General features: G+C 38.1%; 1 protein-coding gene across 2 annotated transcripts in view; it reads right to left on the reverse strand.

Moving 5' to 3' along the window:
• HIBCH (3-hydroxyisobutyryl-CoA hydrolase) overlaps positions 1-22,492 on the reverse strand; it is a 41,526-nt gene extending 19,034 nt beyond the window's left edge. For both annotated transcript variants that reach the window (XM_084264488.1, XM_084264487.1), the window contains exons 1-7: positions 22,440-22,492; positions 21,466-21,508; positions 20,609-20,749; positions 19,148-19,232; positions 17,663-17,743; positions 15,586-15,638; positions 1,059-1,137 (exon numbers count right to left, since the gene is read on the reverse strand). In XM_084264488.1, the coding sequence (XP_084120614.1) occupies positions 1,059-1,137; positions 15,586-15,638; positions 17,663-17,743; positions 19,148-19,232; positions 20,609-20,749; positions 21,466-21,508; positions 22,440-22,471 (514 nt within the window). In that variant the 5' untranslated portion in view covers positions 22,472-22,492. The remainder of the gene's footprint in view (positions 1-1,058; positions 1,138-15,585; positions 15,639-17,662; positions 17,744-19,147; positions 19,233-20,608; positions 20,750-21,465; positions 21,509-22,439) is intronic.
• Positions 22,493-24,809: the final 2,317 nt, after the last annotated feature.

The raw sequence follows: 24,809 nt of genomic DNA on the forward strand, positions 1-24,809 counted from the left end.
GAACTGGGTCCTGATTTTTTTTAACATGATGTAACAGTTTGGAGATTCTTTTAAGAAAATAATGCTCACTACTCCTTACTACAAATTCTTTGTGGTGAAACACACAAATATTGCTTAGGGATATGGTTTAGTAGAGGACAGTTTATGGTTGGAGTTGATGATCTCAAAGGCCTTTTCCAACCTAGTGATTCTGTGAAACTAAGATTGAAGCAAACAGCACCATGTTTGGTACCACTTCAGTTATTCAACCAACAAATAAGGGTCACTCTTCTGAATAAACGTGTTCAACAGGGCCACATATTACAGACCAGCCTCATTCTCCTGTTTGAGGACATAAAGATAAGAACAATTGCAATCATCCTTCAGCTGCTTTGTCTTGGGAAGATGCAGAGTCTAGAAACTTTGCAGCAGAAAAATGCAGGATAGGTTATAGGTTTTGAGCATTCTTCATAAACATTGGTGATAAGCAGGGAGAAGGGACTTGGACAGTGATCAAGGAATTAATGGAGTGTATGTGCCAGACAATAACAGGTTCAATGTGGATGTCAGTGCCAGGATTATTATCTGAGGGAAACATGAGTGATTTCACAGACACTGTGATCTTGCCTGTACACAATCTGTACAGAGCTGTAATGGGTCTACAATAGTAATCTAAAAAAAAAGCTGGAATTTCAACATCTCTCTCATTAACGTTGCAGATCAGCTTGCAGTACAGGTAGTTCAACTACACATGTAAAGTTGGTTGACAGACTTGCACTGAGATCTGTAGCAAAACTTAGTTGCTCAGATCTACTTTAATTTTTTTTAAAAATGTAGCCTGGTAAGTCTTTGTGTCAGTCTAGGCAGTGAACCCCAGGTTAAGACCCTCAGTGATCAGCGTCCCAGAATACAGTTGCATTTCTATTAATTTAATAGAAAATACTTTCCGTATATGGTAATCTCCCATTTCTCTTTTAACACTTTCCATTACCACCACTGCTCTCAGACCTTTCATCCTCACTATGCAAGAAGTGAAACTTTAAACAGGTTAACATGTGATGATCTGTTAAAATACTCACCTATTGCTGTTTCTGGCATTGCAAAAAGTGTCTTTTCTGTAGCAACTCGGAAATGTCCATGGACTGAGAGGCCAACTCCCTATGCACAGAGCACAAGCAAAGGACACAGTTAGAGCACTACCAGTAAAAATATTTGTAAACTTAATCCTATGTAACAAACCTCTTGCTTTGCTCTACAACTAAATAATTTTAGATTTAATGTGCACATCTCAACAATATCTTTATGATTTGGCTGAAATAAAATTCTATACTTTAAAAGACTGATGAGTCATACAGAGATTAACTTCAAAAACCCATGAGTGACAGCAACAGAAATGAGTGACCCCATTTTCTCCATTAGACAGCTGAGTTGACATCTTTTTGCTGGTTACCCCATCTATAATTTCTTGCACGTACTTCAAACCACCAACAAAAGCAACACTAGTACTTTTGGAATATGCAAGAATTGCACAAAGTTGTATTTATAATACTTTTTTAAAAAATAATGAACTATTCTTATTGTGTGATGATTATCTATATTTTAAGCAGGAAAAGCATTCAGCATTATTGATTAAAATTCAAAGTATGTGGTTAGAAAGTCACTTATTTAGACCACGCACTTTTGTTCTCCAAATCAGAAATAGAATTTACATTTCCAAGTACCTAGGTCTCTTCTCTAGCAGTCCTTCCTGATGAGACACTTCCCTGAAGAGTTGAGTTCTGGTGTTGTCTATCACATTTTCTGATTTAGGCAAAATTATATTAATACAGAGAAATGTTCAAGAGCAAATTTGAATTAAAAGATTATCTGAGACAATTACTATTATTTAATAGTAATACAAGAATATTTGTATTCCTGGGTACAACCACAACACGTGGGTAAAGAAGTCTCACTTCTCAAACTTACCTACGTGATACATGCCAGTAGAAATGTTAGATCCTACCTAGAGACAAACCCCTCTACTGAATATTTTACAAGAAGTTTCTTCAGATAATTTTTTTCTCTCTTCCTTTCCACTGTTTCAGTTACTTCCTCACTGTTAAATTTCCCTTTGCTTAGTCCTACTATCCATCCATATTTTTCTATTAAAACAAAGATATCTTAAATGTTGTTGGCCAAAAGAAGTCCGTGTCTTAACAAAGATGTCATAGATTTTTAAGTAACATTACTAATTGTTCAAACACTAAAAAAATGGCACTTCACCCAACTAGCGCTGCTAGTCTTTGTAAATTTTCACAGTATTTCATACTTTCCAATGAAAGCTGTGGGATTACCTGGGTGATACTTGCTTGGACCACACTATATGTTTGATAGGCTTTTGAGAAGACAGTAGAACACAGAACAGGTTTTCATTTCACTTATCTACAGACATCTTTGAGTAGGGTTTACCTTACAATTTTTAAGAGTTACTTTAATTTAACAAAAATTACACCCATTTCCTCATCCCATTTTCCTGGGCCTCTTACAGTTCTGCGCAGCAAGAAATGAATGGTCGCTGTTAATTCCGTCAGGGTGATACATGACTAAGTTTGAAAATGTCTTTCAGTTTTTTCCATAAAATGAGTATCTGCCAGTCTTAGGTTTTCCTATAGATGTATGAAGTTTTTATGGTGACAGTCTCATTTCCTGACAAATGGACACTCATGGTAATTGGTTACTATACTTGATCTTACATCCAGAGACTAAGCCAAACCTACAATCTTATGTCTCATCCCTTATCTGTCCTTCATACCTTTCACTTGAGGACTGTTCAGAGTATGGTGTTGTCGAGGTTGCAGACCTCATCTGAGCACCAGCAAGGGCAGTGCTAGTGTATTTAGTTTTCTGGCAAATGCAAAGCTACATGTAAAGCCACATTCACTCCTAAACCAGCTCTACAACTCAGAAATGGAAATGTAACTTCATCTCTTCCAACATTTTTTGTTTAAATTTTCACTGCATTTAATTGGGTAAAGCCTTTGCTATCGCAAGAGAAAGTACAATATTTCTGCTGTTATTTTTATGCATATTCTCTTTCAGGCCATTCCTTTTTATAGTGATAAAAATAATTGCGGTTTTAATAATAAAAAACTGAAAGAGGTAATTTTTCTTTTGAAAGAAGTAATTAAATCAGATTTCACTTTCTCAAGTGCTTAAGCCATAATTGGATTTGTTTTCTAGATTGGCTTCAAGTTTTGTAGTATAGATAATAGCTTAATTTCAAATGTATATTTAAAAGGCGAAAACTATGTTTTTTTCTTACCCATTATAAAGCAAATGGTGCAAATATGCCCTTATGGTTTTGAAGATCATTTCTAAATAATCATTCATTAGAGCCTCGAGTCCCACGTAGGAGGTCCTTATCGCTATTAAAGTATCTGCAGTTGGGCTGCATTCACTTCACCGAACAGTCGCAGCATTTAAATATACAAGTCTTGATGTATGTATTAAAATACACTCTATCCTGCACTGGCAGAGCCCTACCTTTCATGATCTTCAAGCATATACTAAAACTAATGTCTTCCCACAGACTTTTCCAATATATCAGGTTCCTATGATGAATCAGATTTGTTTTTTAATCCAGATAGTTTATCTTAATACTGGCATGAAACTTTTCCCCACTGACAGCTGAATGTTTGAATTTTGTTAAGTATATTTAAAGAATGAGACTAGAAGTTAAGAAATCAACAAGCAAGCAATGTAAACAATCTTTCTGTAGGGTTTATATGTGAACTAACCAAAAATATAGATAAAGCAGAAAAGATGGTCTGACAATGTATTACTGTAGATAGATTGGCTATGAAGGTGTTTGGTTACAAATTACAGATTTATTCCTGCAGGGATATTAAGATATTGATCCTAAAAAGAGTGTGTTGCAACGTGACTATTAGGATTAGCGCACCTCAAATGGGCACATAATATTATAGGCAGTTTGGACTGGATTCATCAACAAGCTTCTGAAAAAGCCAGAAGAGTATCTGAATTGTACTTCCTATACACATGATTTCTGACTCAATGCCGTATTTCAAAAGTCATTATGTGACCGTGTATAGAAAATTTAGCACTGATTTCCATTTTTTTCTCTCTTACAAGTATTTTCCTAATGAAAAACAGGGTGCAAATTACTGACAGATGCAGAAATGGAACACAGCTGCTATAAATCTTAAGAAGTAAGTTGTAGCTGGGAGTCTGTATTATCTTATATTTAAAATGACCTGTATTAGTAGGTCAAAGAACTCATCACATCTGAGGATATTATTAAGAAATTGAGGGCCACCACAATGGAGAACCATAGAGATTAATAAACATACCCTTCCTGAAACATACCTCAACATCTGGTCACATACAGAAAAGCAGATCTGTGTCACAGCAAAACCATAAATCACAAGTGTCTATTTACTAAATAACTTCAGGCTGTAAAGAAAAGCATAAACCTAGGGAAGCATAAGCAACAGGATAAAAGAATACAAATAGAAAAGGCCTTCGGGAATGTTGCTTGTACTCAGGAAGCAGCAGGAGCTGCTATGTTAGAACAAAAATCACTGATGCAAGAGCACTACCCCCTGCATGCAGAGAAATCTTAAACTGTATCAAAATTAATCACGGTTCATCATTAATGTTATGGACCACTCCAAAGAAAATAATCCATTTTTACCTCTAGATACTAACAGACAAGATGACTTTGTGAAGCAGCACAGTGCAGCATCACAGATCAATCTGGATTAGGAATATCACTCTTTGGTTGATAACAGAGAAATCAACTTTATACAAGTATTAGAAAAAAAAATCATAAAACCCCAGTGCTTTCTGTGAACTTTTCAATCATTTCGTGTGGTGAGCACCCATCCTAGCCTTGCAATCCCACCTGGTGGCCCATGCAGAGGCCACAGTGGCAGTTAAACCAGCTTCTCCAAGGCAAAGAGCAGCATGCAGTGGAATGGTGCAACCTCGCCTACAGACACTGCTCAAAGGCCATGAGCTAACATTAAAAACTCCTTCCAAGAACTGGTTCCGATTACTCAGAATTTCTGAAATAACTTATTGCCAGAATTAAGAATGTGTTCCTTGTTTTGTTTCTACTACCACATATTGCTTTCCAAGACTCATTTTTAGTGAGCCCACAAAACTTCCTGGCAACAAGAGTCAGCTATATCCATTAAAAAAATATTCTTTCATGTCAGAGGAAGCAAAACTTTTTATGGACATAAAAGACCTCTGCTGCGACAGAAAGAAAACAGAAGATTTAAGAGGACCTAGATCTGAAAACAGCAAAAGTAATTAGTCACTACCCAGTGAAACTTTTTCTAGTGTTAAATATGAAAGCATCTTTCTTCCTCAGTGTTGTTCTTGAGTGTTTCCCTATATGAAACTGCCCATTTGTGTTCATAAAAAAAAAGATACTAAGTGTGGGGAGTTTATTATTTCTAAAATTCTGGAAGACAAGCTCTGTTCCTTTGTTCTTCTCTATCACCTAAAAATGTAGATTCTGCAAGAAATCCGTATGTCCAACTCTCCACATCTTAATGTCTGGAGGGAAGGAAGGCACGTTGTGGGGAACCCCTCATTTCCACAACTTGCAGCAATCCATAACTAAGATTTTAGGGGTTTTTTTCTTAAAACTGAAGAAACAACTCCTGTTCTTTAAAGACCAGCATGTACAGCAGAACTTGACTGAAACAGCAGCACAGTTATTTCGGATGCCAGGAGTGAACTGAGAGGATTTTGTAATGATGTTTTATTTATCAGGAAAAAAAACCTTTAGAAGTATAAAACATTAAAACTAACTCAGTGAGAAAATGAGCATTCAAATTCCTCTGGAAACGAGAAAAAATAGCAGAAATATGAAAGGATGGAAAAGCAGACAAAGATAATTCTCTTCAGAACTTCTTTCCTTAATCTATGATAAAGGGAAGGAGAGGGGAAATAATGAGATAACTCTCAATATGACATTAGGCATCTACATGAAGGCCTAGAATTAGAGAAAAATAGTGGAACTTTTAGCAAGTGTTAAATGAAAAGAACAAATCTGTGCAGAAGCCTGCAAAAATCTCTGCAATGGCTGTCAACAGTGCAGGGGTAGGAAAGCTTCCCATGAAGCCACAAATAAAACCTCCTTTAAACACAGACAGGTTTTTAAACATACAGGGGGGGAAATAATCTAGCCAGTACAGTTTAAACCTTCAACTTTAGTCTTATGAAGCTTCAACTTTAGTCTCTGAGTAGACAAGTGATGTTCGCACTACGGTGTGATCTGTATGCCATTCCACTGTGCAGGAATGCACGTTTATTCTGTAATTCAAAAACACTACGTGCAGTATGACTGTAATAACCAGTGTCTATACGATGCATGCTCAGGAAGCCTGCCTTGCTTTTCTGGGTGTAAAACAGTGGCATCTGCTCCTTTTCACAGTGTACAGGGAGGGGAGAGGAGTTTTACTTACTGCACCAGTACCAACCCATAATTTAAAATACTTGTTTTCAAGACAATGCTTTAGGACAAGCCCCTTGGCTCCACATGCAAATTGTTGAGCAGTGAGTGGTTATTTTTTTTGCTGATGTCAAGAGCTGCTGATATTATAGTCCGATTAGCTACAAAATCAGTGCACCATTTGTCCCTGGGATCACACGCAGGAGCTTAGCCGGCAGACCAGCGCACCAGATGGTAAATATACTCTAGTATCTGCTAAGAGAGAATCCTTTCTTAGTATTGCCTCAGCAGTGCTTTCAATGTCCTATATTACACAAGCGAAGTGGTACACAGTCAACCTCACAAAGATTTCTTTCAAAGTACAATAAATAACCTCTTTCAAAATTTGTATTCTATTTTACAGTAGAGAAGCCTCCAGCTTTCAAGCACTGGCAACAAAACAGGCTACAAGCTTCTGTGTGGCACACCTGTGTGTTTCCAGACAAGGGGAGAGAGGGGGAGAGAATTGGAAAGCAGCTTATCTAGGTTTAATATGAAATTACTTTTACTTCAGGGCAGATTTTAGAGCACAAATTAAAACAAAACCAAAGATGTTTAAGTTTCAGAGCATGATGACCGACAAGAGGCATGACCTATTTCTAAGAAGGAAGAAAAAGAAGAATCAGGAGAGGTCCCAAGAAGCACTGACATTACCAAGTCCCAGTTTCCTCACTGTAAAAAAGGATTAAAGGGGTATCATGTCTATTATAGCATAGAAGTGCTGCACTATCTAGTTCGTAATTTTTATTAAATTTTATTTGCTGCAGTTAATCACCCAAAGCATATGATACATTAATAACTAATATGAAGAATTTCTATAGTTTGCAATAAAATATGCACACATGAAACAATAAATGAATAGCTGTTTGTTCTGAGTAATACCCACCTCTGCACTTCATGAATACATATTCCTCTAATTAAAAACTGTACCACAAGTGGTCAAAAAAAGAGTAAGATTTTACAGATATGGTTAATTCCAATGTTTCCTAGTTTCTGAATGTTACTCTCAAATGCTGCTATCTAGATCTCTGTATAAAAGCTGTATTCATACAGTTTATATGAATACATCCTAAATGCAAACATATTAAAAAACCCCCAAAACCCAAAAGATGGAAAGACATTACACTGTGGATAAAATCAGGGAGCTTTGTGTGGATTTTATTTGCAGCAGTAAGAAAGATGTGTTTTTCCTTGTCTGGCTTTGGTCCCCACCACAGAATATCACACAATCAAAAAACCAAGTAATTCCATTTAATAAAAACATGTCATTTAAATTTGACACTGATGTTCACTTTTTAAAATATATTTTGGAAGAAACAAGGAAAAAATTGTTATTTGCAGATGCACACCAGAAATTTTACACCTATGTTGGCAGTGAAAGGAACGTTTCTGAAGAAACACTGCCACACACACACAGAATCTAGTAAAAATCGGACAGAATTAAGGATGGCTGTTGCTCAACTCCAGCTCCTCTGACTACAATGTATAACATATAAGCTGCTTCTGACATCACTAGCAATTCACTTGACAAGAAATATTAATAAGAACTGTTGACCAAATCCTGCTAAAGTTTAAGTTTAGACATTTGTAACTATACTGGTAGAATCTTCATGGTACTTATAGCAAGCCTCTAAGAACACTGTTCAAGAAAACATCATATTAATTTAGCTGTTGAAAAGCATTCACTGTAACTTACATTTCTAGTCTTGGGAAACTCTCTTAAACTTGTACCTGTGTATCTAAATCCTTTATTTTTAATGTGGTCCAGATCTGTCAGAGCACTCACACACGGGCAATACATTACACAAGGTAATATACAGACATGCTAATAAATAAGCAGTATATTAAGTAAACTGACTGAACATCTTCCCCTGAACAACATTTCGGTTCCAGTGGTTTAGAAAAATGCAAGATGCAGCTGATCCTTTGAATATTGAATTGGAAACCTTTTTAGATTTTTTTTTCTATTCAAAGAAGCATCAGGAAAAAAAAATCCAGTTTGAATTACATGCAAGCAGATTCTGAAAATTGACTTCACCTCTCCCTGTAAGAAATTACTTTACTTTCCTTCCCATAATTCTCTGTATTTCTGTGATTGAGAATGATTTGTATATACTTTTTTCAGGCCTACTGATTCCTGAAAAAAGACGACAACATCATATGATACCTTTGGAGCAAACTCCTCCACAGCTTTCAGCTCAAACAGCTAAGAAATAAACAAATATGTTTTTTCCCACACAGGACAACCATGAGAAGCAGGCCAATTCCTCCTGGGACATGCCAACATGCATTATTTGACAGCAAACATTCTTAAGCACACACAAGAGCCCAGGGGACTCACTTTTCAAAACTGATGATTGATCTCATGAGCACTAGATTGCTAGATTAATTTAGGTCAATCTAATATTCTGCTTGTCAGGCATGTATTTTCACCTGCTACCAAAAAAATTACACATCTGATGTAAATCTCTAGCAAGTCTTTCCCTGTAGGTCTCAAGAACAAATTATTAAGAGTTAACATTGGAAATATACAAAGCATTACTGAACAAACATTTTTAATTATACTTTTTTCTTTAGAATGTTGTGAGGTAAAATTTCATAAATACACCAGGCTGAAGTTGAAATAAAACGCTGCAAACTCCCTCCAGGAAATTATTACTTAAAATTTTGACAAGTCTTTATTGATTAAAGCAGAGGAAAAGCTTAAAACAGAGAAGTGTTCCACTTTTTTTCTGAAGAGGATTAAAATGTCATCCCTCTCCAAGGGCTTTCTTAAACCCATACTAAGCAAATGGACCTTATGTGATGCAAAAGAACACTGAAGAAAGACACAAACTTCAACTAAGCAAATTTCTGCCTTAAAGACCTACATAGCAGGTCGTGAGATTTGATTCACAAGGAAAGTCACATTCTTCTAACAATGTTAGCCTCTGGAATCTTCTGCTGAAAATGAAGTTGCACAACACGAGAAACAAGTAAAGCCAAGTATCGGGGACTCAGCTGATTCAGTAATTCTGAATCTGCAGCCCAGAAGGGAACCGTGGTCAGATGCACAATAAAAGGAGTTACTTCCAAACCACAGAGTAGGTTCAGAAATTTCTCTGCATCTGTTTCTCTGGAATCCCCAATTACCCCTGTGATTAAAAAGATGATGTCACTCGGTAAGCAGCATTCTGAAACAGACTGGGGTTTTGAACTGTGATGTTTCTGACGCTTCCCCATACACAGCAGTGTTTCCCCTCATAAACTAGGGAAACATAGCTGAGATGATATCACTATGAAATGGAAGGCACAACAATCTGAAATACTGAGTTACCAACAGCTTGCAATCAAACTGAGAGGGCACACTTGCTGAGGTTATACAGAAGCCATTCGCTAATTAAGTTTTATTTGATATTTTCATTATCTGCTTGGATGACGAAATAACAAGGGGTTTTGTAATTTACAGATTACATTTGGGGAAAGCAAACACTTTGAAGGACAAGATGATAATTCAAAACCATCTCACTTTGGAGATAAGATAGAAACTAACTAAGTGAAAAGAACAACACTTAAGAAAGCAAAATCCAACACAGAGATTACACGTACATTTTCTATGGAACAAATGCTTAGACATTTTTCAGAGGTTTATAGCAAGCATGAATTTAGTACAAATAATGCACTGTTGCAAAAAGAACTACTTAAGATATCACACTACACCAGAAGCAGACACCCTATGGCTGAAGGGAACTCACCCAGCCTAGACTCAGGACACCTGGAAAGCCTGATCAGACTGACATGGTGGAGCTTAAAAGACAATGCCAGGTGACACAGCACTCAGGTTTCTTGAAGGAGGAAATAGATAGTGTTTTTTTCCTCTGTAGCCTTTGAGGAAAAGGGTAGCTCCCCAAGACTGACTCTTGGCAAACAAATTCTGCTTCAGGAAGAAGATTTAAAAATTGGTAAAAGGTAAACAATAGAGTTATGCACTGTGATGGAAGCTTATGTTATGCAAGGAGGATAGAGATATGAGTAATGGTTTTAAGAATAACTAGAAGTGGTGGCCTTCTGGCACCTGATGCTTTGAGATATTGCTATTTATGTGAGCTATTTGTATGGACTATCTCTGCAAGAATAATTATTCTGCTCTACTTGGTGCTGATGAGTCTTCCAGCCGAAATGTATGTCTAGTCTCTGGTAATGATCTGTAAAGCACACAAACTGGAGGGGTTCCAGAGGGTTGCAAGAAGACCAAGAGGTTTAATCTATAGAAAAGGCTGAATATCTATCCTTATCCTTATTAAAGAGGGATAGCTGGGAGCAAGAAATGCAAGTATCTCAAAATGTTCTTAGAGAGCTGTACCTAAGACAGGAATATATTGATTGCAGCTACTACAGACCTAAACAGTAGGCAATTTTAACTTGAAAGAATAAGCACTTGGGTGGGATATCTAGAAAAAACACTACCAAAACTTCTGCTGTTACAGAGTTCTGAATGTATTAGCAAAAATCTGCTAAGTAATCAGCTAACTATGTTTAAACCTATTTCAAGTGTGAAAGAACAATCCTGAGGTTCCTCTCAGCTCTATACTTCATTATAACCTAAAGCTTAATGCATTTCAAGTTAGTACCTAGCAGACAGACTCAAACAGTACTGTAAAACAATTCTACTCTATTAATAGTCACTGTAAGGATATTCTAGATAAGTAACTTAAATGTATACTATCAAATGTTTAAGTAAAAGTCCTTGCCTGAAAAATGTAACTGTTGACAAAAGCACTGGAAAGATGCTCATGAACCAAAGGCCTAAATAACAGGTTGTGTTCTCATACCTGTAATCTGTATACCTGACTTTCTTCTCTACTAAATGAGAGAATAAAGCAGTCCGTACTGCATACTGTTATCGCTCTCGCAGCCTGGGCCCCTGAATCCAAGAGAATGAGGTTTGGAAATAAGTTTGGGTGACCTTTATCTCTTTAACTTCTGAATTACATTAAAGTTCCAACTTCCTATCTTACTCTCTCTAAACGTGAAGATTTAGAAAATAAGATTCTTGGAATAACTCAAAGCACAAGGCTTTGCAAGGGATTGGAGAGCTAGCAGCTCTACTAAATTCCTTTTCTGTTCTGAAAATGTTGCATGTTACCATATTAAGCTAAAATCCACTTGTCCCCCAGGAAGATATATTCTGGTACTACAACTGAAAGCATTAATTGTTTAAAGCAAGAAGTGTAACATAATGACATAACTTTTCTAAACCTTTATCTTGCTAAAATAAACATGACAGAAACACCATGTAAGAGGTCAGACTCAAGGACTAATTCCTGTATTTAACCGATCAAAGAAAAGAATTCCTACCTTTATACAACAGTCTTTACTCATCAGTAAAAAAAAAAAAAAATTAGGGCCTATTTTGGCCTTATTAAACACATTAGCATTCAATAATACTGGATAATAATAGGCCTGCAGCAGCAGTAAATTACTTTTCACAAAGCACAAAATTCAACTGTGAAACCAATTGCCACAGGCCTTTCTGAAGTTCAAGGCTACTTTATGTCAAAAAATCCTAGCTGAATAGAAAGATAAGTATGATTAGTGATGGTTATTTGGCACTGTGGTTCTGAAATAAAGCCTAGCTCAGGAAGCTTCTGAATCATGCATGCTCTAGAAAACAGTACTAAGGAGAGGGTGCTCTGTATGTGCCATCACAGATTTGTCCCTAAACTAAAGGCTCGCAAAAATGATGTACTCCTGCTCTGGCAATATGCCACTAGAGTTTTAAGTATGGTGTACATAAAGTTAGCCTAGCAACCAGGACCACGCTTATGAACTTCCATAGTTTCTACCCCGTATTTTTTTAGGTGATTTCAAGTATTCACCTTGAATTCTAGGCCAAATCATTGGAAAGCCGCTGCTCAAATCTGTCTAGTGTACTTAAACCTGTTTCAGAGCCAGATAATTAATCCTTTTAGTCTGTTAGAGTATCTGACACAGTAATGTATTTTGTACCAAAGCCCTATTTAAAACCACAGATGTGGACTGAGCTTATAAATCTCATTTCCATTCATCTCCAAAGAACTCAAGGAAGGTTTGGGATTTTTTTAGAACTAAGAAGTCAGAATTTAGGGCCTCATTTACAGACATTTTTTTAAAGTTCAAATACTTTTCTTGTCTATTGTTCAGGTATTTCACTTCAAGGAACTAAAAAATCTATGGATAGAATTCCACTGAAATAATTTTAATAGGTTTTAGCAACATGAGAGTATGTGCCCAGTATGCACTTCAACAGTACGCCCGTTAGCAGTAAACGTGGTATTTATAACTCATTTCATTAATTTTTTTGGTAAAATGCAGATGTCTTTGGTTCATCAGACATACTTATGACTTGAACCTACTCCTCTGAGTAAGTAGGAAAAGCTGCATTTATATTGAGTATCAATTTTTTATGACCTAGAGGAGTATAGGAGACAAGAAGGTACAGAAAACCAGCTCCACAGCCCCATCTGTTGGCTAATTAAGCTCCCAAGAAAGCCATCTACCAGCCTCTAGCCAGCAATGCTGAAGTGGAACCAGTTCATTTTTTCCCATACAATTCCTAGTTCTGCCACTGCAATTCTGTGATAGCTGTGCATCAGTAGCAACTCTCACTACCTAAGCACATAGCCAAGATTAATACACCATTTGATGTTGTTCTAATTTAAAAGAAATTAGCAAAAGAGTTCTTCATGTGCACAGTGCTCCTGCCTCAAGCATGGTTGAGATAGACTTGCTTGCATTTTTCACTCACAGGTAAATGGACTATCATGAAATTGCAGTGTTTAAGTGATGTCCCATGATTTTTTTAAGCCCGAGTTAAAACATCTTGCTTTTAAAGCTAAAGATTAGTATTTTTAAAGGCATTTATTATGTTTTTTAAGTGACAAGTGTTTCCAGCTCCCACTCATTTGCAGAGACTGACAGCCAGACTTTGAGCATATAAAATAGATGAAATATGACCTGATTGTGTCAAAAACATAGATCCTAGTATCTGAGTGATTCAAAACAAAGCAGTTATTTATTCCATGAATAGAATAACTCCTTTGAATGAATGCAGCTCAAGTGAATAATGACAGTAGGACAGAGTACTTCCACACAGCAAGCAGAACAAGATAACAGTATGATCATGACACATACAAGGGCTGTTCTAGTGGTTTTAATCTATAAAACCCCACTGCAATGAACCTATTTGTACCACAATATGAAAAGAAGCTGCTGCAAGCTTTAAGTTTGGTTAAGGTCTGTTGTGATGGAGCTCCCAAAGCTCAGAATGCTGAGGAAAGAGGGTTGGGGAAAGGTGGGAGCTAACACACTTTTCCTACACAAGCATTTTTTTGGTTAGAGGAATAAAATCTTACAGCCAGGGGACAGGTGCTTGAAAGGAAAGGTGTAGAAGACAGCTGTGGAGACTAACCCAAAACACATCCGAAGTAGTTAATTGGTGCTGAGAAATACTACTGCTGACCACCTTTGTTAAATGAACACTAGATACTTCCAGGTACAGCAAGGAAGTGTGTGGGAAGTGTGTTGATGAAAACAGGTGCTCCTGTAGGAAGGACATTATGTCAGAGTAAACTGCAGCTGTATTAACACATGCAAAGTAAATAGCACTCAAGGTTAAAAAAAAGTTTAAAAATTGTCTGGAACTTGAGACCTACATGATTTTTCCCCTAAGCTAGGCTGCATACTCACTCAAATAAAATCTAATCTCCTACCCTGAAATGAAGATAACTGCTACTAGTATCATCAAATTGAGGATGAACAAGTAGTCTGTCATTCTGACTCTAATGGTAGTTAAATTCTGTCAAGATCCCACTGAAATTTGGGTATCTTATGCTAAAATATGATATCCAACTACAGTTTGACAGACTGTCTTTCAAAAGAATGGGAACTAATAATGAATCTTAGTAATGAAGGCTCATCTGAGTCTACTGTGATAATTTAAGTAAAAATACAAATAAACAAAAAAAAACCCATTCCTTTCAAAGAATAAAAATCTATTCCTGCTTAGGCCACAATCATAATAAGCAATCTCTTAGACCTCCGAAAAGACATCAGCTGCTGGACTGGCTTATTCTTTCATAGCTACTGAGGCTATTATTCAAAACACCATATAATAAATGAACTCCCTATCTTGCTGAAAAAACCAAACAAAATAGAAAAAATCGAATGTGTAAGGGATGATGAAGAGTCATGACTGGTATCCTGTCTTTGACAATCTTAATTTAAATAGAGTGTACACCCATATGACGTTGACATGCAAGAAAACAGAACTCTGAGTGACAATATGGCAGATGGACTTCCCTCTCAAACTCAACATTCAAAATCACAAGGTTATGGCATTCTACTCGCTGCTATGATGCAAGAGTAACCAACAGAGGTCCAACTGAAGAGAATAGCATTTCAGCATGTAGAAAAGCATGGTATTGTCTTTTTAACTATCTACTCATTGTGTTTAGAGCCAACAAATTCCGAAACAAGTAGCACTGAGTATAACTAGCAATGTACTGGATTCTTCTCCATTGCTTTGGTAATAAGGTGAAGCCTTAAGGAGGTAGGGGGAAATCAGGACCTTAACTCATGTTTTAGGAGTACTGCAGAAGAGGGAAGATAGATGCATTTCCGTGGTAGTTGTTGGAAAAATGAAGAATTGGTGTTCTGTTTGTTAAATTATAGTTTAGAATGGTATTTTTCCAGTTCTTGAAAATGTTGTCTTTCAAATTTATTTATATATAATTCTATCTTAATATGAGTGGATAATTCTTCTCAGCTCTTGTATGAACTACAAACTCGTACTTCAGTATTTTGAAAGCTTGTGAGAGGTGTTTCCTACAGTGACAGGACTCTGCTCTGTTTCTCAATGCAATTGCCAAATCCTCAGCAAAAGCAGTTGTGCTAGCTTTCAAAGAATGGCAGAAGCACTAGAAGAGCAGCAATCTACCCTGACAAGCAAGAGACAAAGTTCAGATTATGATGTTTGCTCTTGAATTGAAATTTTTCAAATGCCATGTGTGCATTTAATTAAAACACAGAATATTACTTTAAAACAGATTGTATCAGTTATCACACCAAGGTACTTAACTTACCCCTCCCATTGTGATGCCATCGATAAGTGCCACATATGGCTTCTTACAAGTGCCTGTAAAAATGTAAAAAAAGTGTATTTTTTTTCAAAAGAATAGATCTGTGATTTACTGCATACACATGACATATTTCCCCACATCTTTCTGCCACAAGAGCAACAGAAAATAAATGGTAATTAAGTAGCAAAATATCAACTTATAATGAAGGCACTTCATGTAATTCTTAAGCATCAAAAAGAAACACCGCTGAGTGCATTTTGAGTGTCGTAAGAGAACATTATACTACTATCAAATGTCAGGTTGCTTGCAATATGGGTACCTCACAGTGTAGACACATTTGGCTATTACAAATAGCCCTGGAGGACACTGGGATGTAAGAGCTCCCCTTTCACCCCATCTTGCAGTTGGGACTAACAGCAGGGAGTGTACTGGCATTCCAGTACTTGACTACAAAGCCAGATGCTAATGTGACTATGAACTACTGCAATGCAAACGTGTTCTGTCCTGCCAACTGTTTCACAACCCTGAATGCGACACAGGCAGGTTGAGATGATAATATTCTAAAGTACCAGTGTTTTACCTATCAGATTTATCTGTTGGGGCCTTTAGGAGGCATGAAACTAAAGACCTGACACTTCTGATTACCATTCACAGAAATATTCAGAAGTTCACTGTGAATGAAATCCCTAACTCATATTCTGTGTTTTCAGGTCAGACTTAAAGTTCAATCAGACTGCTGATACAAATATCCACTGCAAACATACTGCTAGCTTTTCTGCAGCAACCACAGAGCCTTGTTTAAAAAAAATAAGATTTTTTTAAAAAGGCAGTTCAGTCCTTCAAGTTAGCAGATAGAAAATACAACAGAATTGCATTTTTAACTTTGTTCCTATGTGAACACATGAGCTAACGCATGGGCTCTAGATGTTAGTCTTTGAATTAAGTTTCTACAGACACTTGCCTTCTCAACCGCAAATGCTGTGAAAGCAGCTCTGGTGTGTATTTTTAAGTTGTAAAATAAAGACAGAAATAAATCTTTTTCACAGAAATCTCAGTCTTAAAGGAATATAGTCACACCAGTTATCAAAAACCTAGCTTTTGTAATTGCATGCATTATAGACACTGAACACTCTACTTTAAAAGTTTGTTATTATCTGTGGTTTTTTAAATTACGTACCCTTGTGATATTCTATAGACTAGAATAATTAGCTGGAAGGGGCCTACAACAATCATCTAATCCAACTGCCATAGCAATACTAGTTTTTCCCCAATTACATAAAACAAGTATTTTTCTTGACAAAGGCATGAAAGGTACATGTCAAACATGCTAAAACTGAAAGCTCTATCAAACGAAGTACAAATAACTTTTTGGATATTACTCTTAAGCTAACAATTCTGTGCTCTTCTGTCAACCTAAGCTGAAACACATAATCGCCTCTCTTCCTGCAGTGACTAAATCTACTCACTATGTTTAAAAACCTCAAACTGTATGCAATTAAGGTATGTTCAGAAAATATTCTGCTCACCAAAGCATTCAACTTTTGACTTTGATTCTAAAGAAGAAATATCCTTTGCCCCAGTAAACTTTATGCAGAGTCTTTGTTGTTAGTTTATTGCAAAGCACCTAGGAGTATATGTTCTTAAAACAAGCTAGGAGTTAATTGCCTTAGGTTGAGTATTTATTTATGCAGTTTATTTCCATAAAAGCTTTAACATAATTTGATCTTCTGCTTTCTGACAGTATATCAATGATTTTCCATGCATCTCTCTTTATCTCGGGTCTCCTCTGAAGTAGATCAATGATACTTAGCGCAGAACTGCACTGTCTGCATCTAGGACTTTATTTATCCACAGCTCAAATACCCCAAAGAATGGAATAGTAGAAGATAGTTGTCATAATAGCTTAAACAAAGGAAACAAATTCTGTATGCAGTGCATAAAAACAAGATGTTTTATGATACTGGTATACTGGTACTGAACTTGGTAAAAAAAAAAAATTAGCAAAGAGAGAAAATGAATTTGCATTCAAAGCCACCGTTATTGAAAGCTGTACCGCCTCAGAACTTGCTGTCAAACATACCAATGGCATTGTTCAGCATATATTCTTCTCTGAAGAAATCTTGTGCCAGTGGGTCTCCAGCTTTTCCTGCTTCTGTGATGGCTTAAGAGAAGTAAGTTTAAATAGAAAATACACTAACAAGTAAAAACATTAGTATCACATAATACCAGCTCATTTTCCTTCAGCAATCAAACAGCAACTTAATCCTGCTTTATTTGAGAAAACTTGCTTAACCTTTAATATAAATGCAAAGTTTCAAATTTGAGTCAATTCTATTACGCTGGAGACTTTGCAACACACTTGTGAGAGTGCAGTCCATTTCTGGGCTCCCTGGTATAAAAAGGACAGGGATCTCCTTGAGAGAGGCCAAAGAAGGGCTACAAAGACGATTAAGGGCCTGGTGCATCTCCCCTACGAGGAGAGGCTGAATAAGCTGGGGCTGTTCAGTCTTGAGAAGACTAAGGGGGGATCTAATTAATGTCTATAAGTATCTAATTAATGTCTATAAGTATCTAATTAATGTCTATAAGTATCTTAAGCATGGAATGCAGGGGGAATTAGCCAGCCCCTTTTCAGTGCTCTGTGGAGACAGGACAAGGGGCAATGGCTGCAAGTTGGAGCACAGGAAGTTCCGCACCAACATGCGGAAGAACTTTTTCACAGTGAGGGTGACAGAGCCCTGGGACAGGCTGCCCAGGGAGGTGGTGGAGTCTCCTTCTCTGGAGATATTCAAGACCCATCTGGACGGCTATCTGTGCAATATGAGCTAGGGAGCTGCTTTGGCAGGGGGGTTGGACCCGATGATCTCTTCCAACCCCTACAATTCTGTGATTCTATGCTGTGGCACCCCTCCTAGTGTGTGGTAGTCTTGTGATAGTGGCTGATCTGCTAATTGATGTGAACTAACATTAGTTATACTGAAGACTGAATACTAAAAATGAGAAGCAAATTGAAGCAGGGCATAATTTAACAATAACCTGTGCTGCCTGTTTACCTGAAATTTAAAACAACTGCTAACTTTCATAGTTCAGAGACCTCCTACAGTTCACAGTCACGAAGTAATCACAGATAGACTGATCACCACTGCCAGCTCTGTATCTAGCCATCTCCAAATCAAACATCAGACAAATTATCCAGTAGTAATAGTTACCTATTAGGACTTTTTGTATTTCTTGCAAAGAAACTGTCAGTAATGAAAATCTGAGAAGGTGGCAAAGATAAGAGCCCTTTCTTTCAAAGAGTGACTATCTGGCCTAGCCAGTTATTAATTAAAAAAAAAAAAAAAAAGATTTTCACTCTTTTATACAATGCTCCAACAGCTGTTTCCTGACAAGTAACTTAAATAGCATCTGTACATCAAGGTGTTCTAAGAAGTCAGCACAACTAATGTCTCTTACTGTTGATTAGCAAGCCTCCATTTACCCAAGTCACAGTAAATAAAGGAAATCAGTGCAAAGTTGTAACTGGGAAAGGTGTGTCCAGTGTTTAAGTGACTACAGTCCTTACCTCTGATATCACCTCCAGCACAAAAAGCTTTTCCTCCTGTTCCCTTTATAATTATTAGAAAGGTTTCAGGATCTTGCTCCCAAGTCTAAAAAGAAGTAAATGTTCCCATGTAAGATTAAAGTCTGTCAAAAAAAAAAGCTTTCTTTGCATACTATAATTCTTATTTTTACTTCTTCAAAAAGCAAATCAAACCATGATTAAAATGGCTTGTCTTAAACTGAAGTTGGAGAGAGAAATGTCTTTTTACCACTCCTGTGTCCTAGTCATCAGAGATCTGCAGAGTTGCCTCATGTATTTCAGAAAAATGCCTGTGAAGACCTTTACAAGCCCTCCCAGTCCCTGAAGAAGGGTGGCACTTCCTAAAACAGGGCCCAACATAAATCTCAATGGTAACATGATGCTGAGACAGAAAGCTGGCAATATGTAGGTTAAAATATCAAAGTTTCAGGCTAAATCATTAAAGTTGTGATAAGTCTATGACGCATGGCAAAGAAAATGGCATTTAAATTGTTGATGGATTTTGTTAAAATGACTGCAGTCCATGTTAATCGTGGATTGAATCAAATCAGTTTGTGTTCAGAGGTATTGCTAGGTGCAAAACTATAGAGTGGGTTCCTGAATTATACAGCGGTATAACCATATTGAGAAAAAGATGTCTTTTAACAGACTTTCTTCCCCTTAAACTATCCTTAATATCCTTTATTCAAGTAAGTGTATGCAGCTAAGATGTTTCTTTATAACAACTACTGTACTTAAAATTATGCCACTTTTTAAGGTTATGCTTCAAAAACAGCGAGATACTGAGCAGTACAGATGAAGTATGTTTTTCTTTAAATGTTCTTCAAAGAATGCAAAAATTAGCAGCACAACCCTCTGCCAAAATACCAAAAGGCAGGCAACTACCCTACAAATACTGGATTCTACTAAGTTTGACTGTGCACGTGATCATATCATTAAATTACAAAGGACTATTTGCATGCTTAAAATTCCCTATTACTTAATTAGCTTGTAGAAACAGTGCCTCTATATCTGTATTTCTTTAACAAATAACACTGACAGCACCTTGCTTCCTAGTCACTTCTATCTTTTATCTCAGTTACGCAGCCTCCCCACAAAACAGGCACCCAGTCATGAGGCAACACCGCTGTATAGCTTGGAATTCTGAGCAGGTGTGTGTTGCCAAAAGGAACGTATAAACTCCGAGGCCTGGTTTTAATATGCATGTCTCTTATCTACCCAGCTGCTAAACTTAACATTGAAAAAATGCTTCTTAGAAAGAGAAGACGTGTCAAACTTGCTTGAAACTATTCCTTCCCATCCTATAAATCTGAGCTTATTGGCCAGTGCACTCAGGCAGACTTTCATTCATTAAATCAGTACACTAAGAACTGCCAGACTTACTTTTCAAATCTGTTTTGGACAATGTGTTTATAGTGGATAGGTAGAAGCAGAGCTACTAACCTTTATTTGCGGATAAATTTGTTGGATCATAGAAATATTTAGTGCGTTCAGAGCCTTGGGTCTATTCAAAGTTATTATTCCTGCACCTCCTCTCTTTTCCAAGAACACTTCAGCTGTCAAATCTGCATGCTTAGACATTCTCTGTACATGCAAAACCAAATAAAAAAGCAAATGTCATCATATACCTTGAGTAACATACTTGCAAGAGTATTTATAGAAATGCATTCTCAAAATGCACAATTTAAGATCATAAAACATGCATTGATCTGCATGTTAAGACTTCCTCACTGTGCTTTAAATTTTATTTGCATTTCCTAAGCAGTTCTTTTGAAAACACTTTGAGTCCTTCAGAGTAATAAACTTCAAACAAGTTTTTGAGCTGCACGCTCTTTGACAGTGACATTTGAGTTCATTAAAATAACCCACAGTAAAACACAAACATGGTTCATTAAGACCAACATTCTGAAAATACCTGCAACAATCAAAACAATGACAGTTCCAAGTGTCTTTACTGGCAGTCTGACACTGAAACCCCAAATGTACACATGGCTTTGTAAGTAATGTTTAACAGTAGAGAAAAAAGATCACTACAGTATTGTCACAATTGCTTTCAGACTCTCAGTTGAATGACATTTAAGGAACAAATGGAAGCTAGCATAGAAACCAGCTATAAAAGTAGGTAAGGCCAAAATAATTCAGACTTTGTTTACAGTATAATAGAAATCTCTAACAAAGTGCTAAAAGACATGGTTAACAAATGATGGCATGAGCAGGCCTATTAGAAATTGCATGTGCTGTCTTGGAGAAGTAAAAGTTCTAAAAATTTCCAACTGGGTCAAAGAGGATGCTTCTCTTACCAAATGTTGTAATATTACTTGCAGTCTGTTGAATGGCTTAAGTCTGAAAAAGAAGTATTAAAAAAAGATAGCTAAAACCATACGTCATTTACTTAACACCTAAATATGACTGAGTTAAGCAACTTTGTCAGAATTTCTGAACACAATTGTTTTACATTCTCCTTAAAATCAAATTAGAGAAAAATTTTGATATCAAAAGTTGGAAGTGTCTTTGCTTACTGGTAAATAGATAGCAAATACAGACTAATGTTTTCAATGTGTTCAAGTTAGAAATTGTAAATAAGACAACAAAGAGTTTGAGTGTGTGTTTGATACTTAGCAGTGTGTCTCCTAAAGATTTACAGCCTTTTCCTGCATGTTTAAATCTAGCTTTCTTTTTTAATGTCTGGTCAAAAACCTGTGTATTTCCAAAGTTTCTGGTATACCTAACCTTCCCATGCATGTCCTTGAGGGCACGTATATTTGTGTAGGTCTTCTGTTAACAGAATTTGAACAAGGAAGGCTTGGAGGAGGTACCCACGCTGCCAGTTTGGGAACATGCTACTCAATGTAAGTAATGAGGCTGTTCTTTATTAAACTGTCCCTGTACTCTACTGAGGAAGACAGTAATTTTCTCTCACACACCTGGCTTGCAACAACATAAATGAGCAACTGTACTTTTTAGCTGCTTAGAAGCATGAGCCACGGCCAGTGAGCGTGTTATGTGGTAGCATCCCGGCACCCTGTGCTGCTTTTAAGCACCCGCTCGTTTTAGAAGGAGAAAGCTGACCCGGGCCTGGCTAACTTGGGCCTGGCTGACCCGGGCCTAACTTGTACTGGTGCGCAGAGTCGCAATCCCCAGCAATTCCCCGACGCCGTTCGGCGCCGCACGCTGCGGGCACGCCCGGCCCGGCGCCATTTAAGCCCCTCGGCGGGGAGGAGCGTGGGACAAGCTTCATCGCGCCTCAGAGCGGCTGCCGCCGCTTCCCCGTTACCTGGGCAGCCGCCTCAGCACCCGGGCCGCCATGGCGGCAACCGGCGCGGTCGATCGTCGTCATGAGGTAGGCGGCTGTGGTGGGGCGCATGCGCGGGAGCGCGGTCGGTGGGTAGCGCTCTGTTTCCCTCAGCGCCGGGAAGCGGGCGGCTCCGCCGGCTTGTCCCGGCCTCCGGCTCCCTCGCCCGCCTCCGCCCGCGCCCCCACCTCCGCCGCTCGTGTACGGGAGGCGGGGAGCCTCGAGGCAGCCCGCTTCTCCCCGAACGGCCCTTTCCCGGGCGGGGTAGCGACTGACCGCGGTTAGAGCGGGAGGCCGGGCGGGCGGAGCGGGCCACCTAAGCAGGGCTGCGGAAAGGGTTGGCCTTACCTCGCTAGGATCGGGGCAGAAGCCCTGCTGCTCCCCGTCCCGGCTTAGGCCGGGAGGGGCCAGCACACGAGGTGGGGCTGCTCGTTCCTCGGCGAAGCAAATGGCACCGTCTGTGGCAATAACACAAGCCACAGCGGTGGCTGCCCTTGGCGGAGAAAGCCAAAGCTGCCAGGTTACCGTCAGAGCCGAGCTCACTGTGGAGTCAAACCGTGTTTTGACGCTGTATTGGTTTCAGCAGCAAAACCGGCTTTCTTAATTCCTGATCTCCTAGTTTCTCCTCACCCTTCACGTCTGCAGCCACACCGGTGCTGCCCTCAGCTCCTGGCGCTCAGGTTAGTGAGCCGGGGTGAAGGGGCTGCGCTAATGTGGCGTCGCACCAGCATCTGGTGGATACAGGGGTTAAGCAGCTGGCGTGGGTGCTGCTCCAACAGCAGCTGCTGGCAGAACCGTGAGTTCACACAGCGTGTGTTCAGCATGGACTCGCAAATTGCAACTAGAAAACTGCATTTTAGGAAAAAGGGGAAAAAAAAAGCACTTAAGAATTTATGGCCATCACGCTAGGAGTCCATCCATAGTCCTAAATTCACTTTCATACCAGTAACTAAATTAGACACTATTCTGTGGATTTTCTAATTTATTTTTTTTTTAGGCTGCCACATACCATGAGCATAAAACAGATGAAGAGTGTGATGAATCACAAAGTAAATGACAATACAGTGCATTAGGCAGAAAAGTAGCTTCATGGCTTCTGGATGTATCAGTTTCTGAGCACTGGCTGTCTCGATTCACTTTCATATTTAAAATAAATAAAACCATGTAACAAAGTTAGTTTGCTAGAAAAAAAAAAAAATAATAATCCCAGTTTGCAGAAGCACTTCTAGAGAAGTCCCCAGAGGGCAACCTTGCTCTTCATTTCAAGAAGTGATTCAGGCCCTGCTTGTGGTACCATTGGCATTCCCGTTGCAGTAACTCATAGGGTATATTAAATTTGGTTGTGAAAATATTAATTGAACTACACAGGCACAAAAAAGACACAGGGTATGTCTGTGCTATGTAGTCACAGCTTTGTCTTGTACGCTGTGATCAAAAAATAACAGGACATGAGGTGCTTTGCAGGCATTAGGAGACTGCCTGCTGTGAACTAATTATGGGCGGATTTAATTAGGCAGTCCAGGCTATCTGAACTTTCACCTGCAGATTATATGACCAATGCAACGTGTTAGTGTCATCTTGATCAAATAAATGCCCAAATGTTCTTTTGCTGGAAGTACCATGCAATTAAATCTAAACCAGTCAAAATGACACAGTTGCCAATCTGAACCCTTACTTAGATTATTTTTTTAATTACTTTTGAAGATGAGAAAACTCCATCTCTCATCCAGCCGTAATCAAAGTAAGATAAGGAGATCAAAACATTGTAGTTCACACCCCATGTCTGAAAGTCTATACACTTCACAGGCAAGTATGACCAAAAACTTTCTGTAGGGTAATCCTTTTGTTACTGAAATGAAGAAATCTGAAAGCTAACCTTGGGTAAAAGCAGGTGGAGGCTGTTGGAAAACCCTGGAAATCGTTCCATGAATTCCACCTGCACATGGGCAAGGCTGTGATCAGGACATGATTACATACAATGTCAGTTTCTAGAGTCCAAAATAGAAGTCAGTGCTCTGATTCATCTTTTACTTATGCTGACTTCATACCTCCAGCTTCTGTATCTTTCTCTGATTTCCAGCTGTATGTCTGATTGAGAACAAGAGTGGGGCTAGATCATTTACAAACAGCAATGTAATAGCAAGCATTATCTGGCAGCAGCTACTAATTTCTTTCCACAGTGCTGATGTTGAATTTATGCTTAATGTTTTCTTTAAATGAGTTTTTCGGGTTTGTTTTGTTGTTTGTTTTTTTTTTTTAATGGGTTTCAAGATGAAAAAGTAGTGACAGAAGAGACATCTTCCTTGAGCATAGAAGCGTCTGGACAATGCGCTCAGTCACACGCTCTGACTT

This window comes from Gallinula chloropus (genome assembly GCF_964237585.1).
Source record: "Gallinula chloropus genome assembly, chromosome: 5".
Classification (NCBI taxonomy): Eukaryota; Metazoa; Chordata; class Aves; order Gruiformes; family Rallidae; genus Gallinula; species Gallinula chloropus.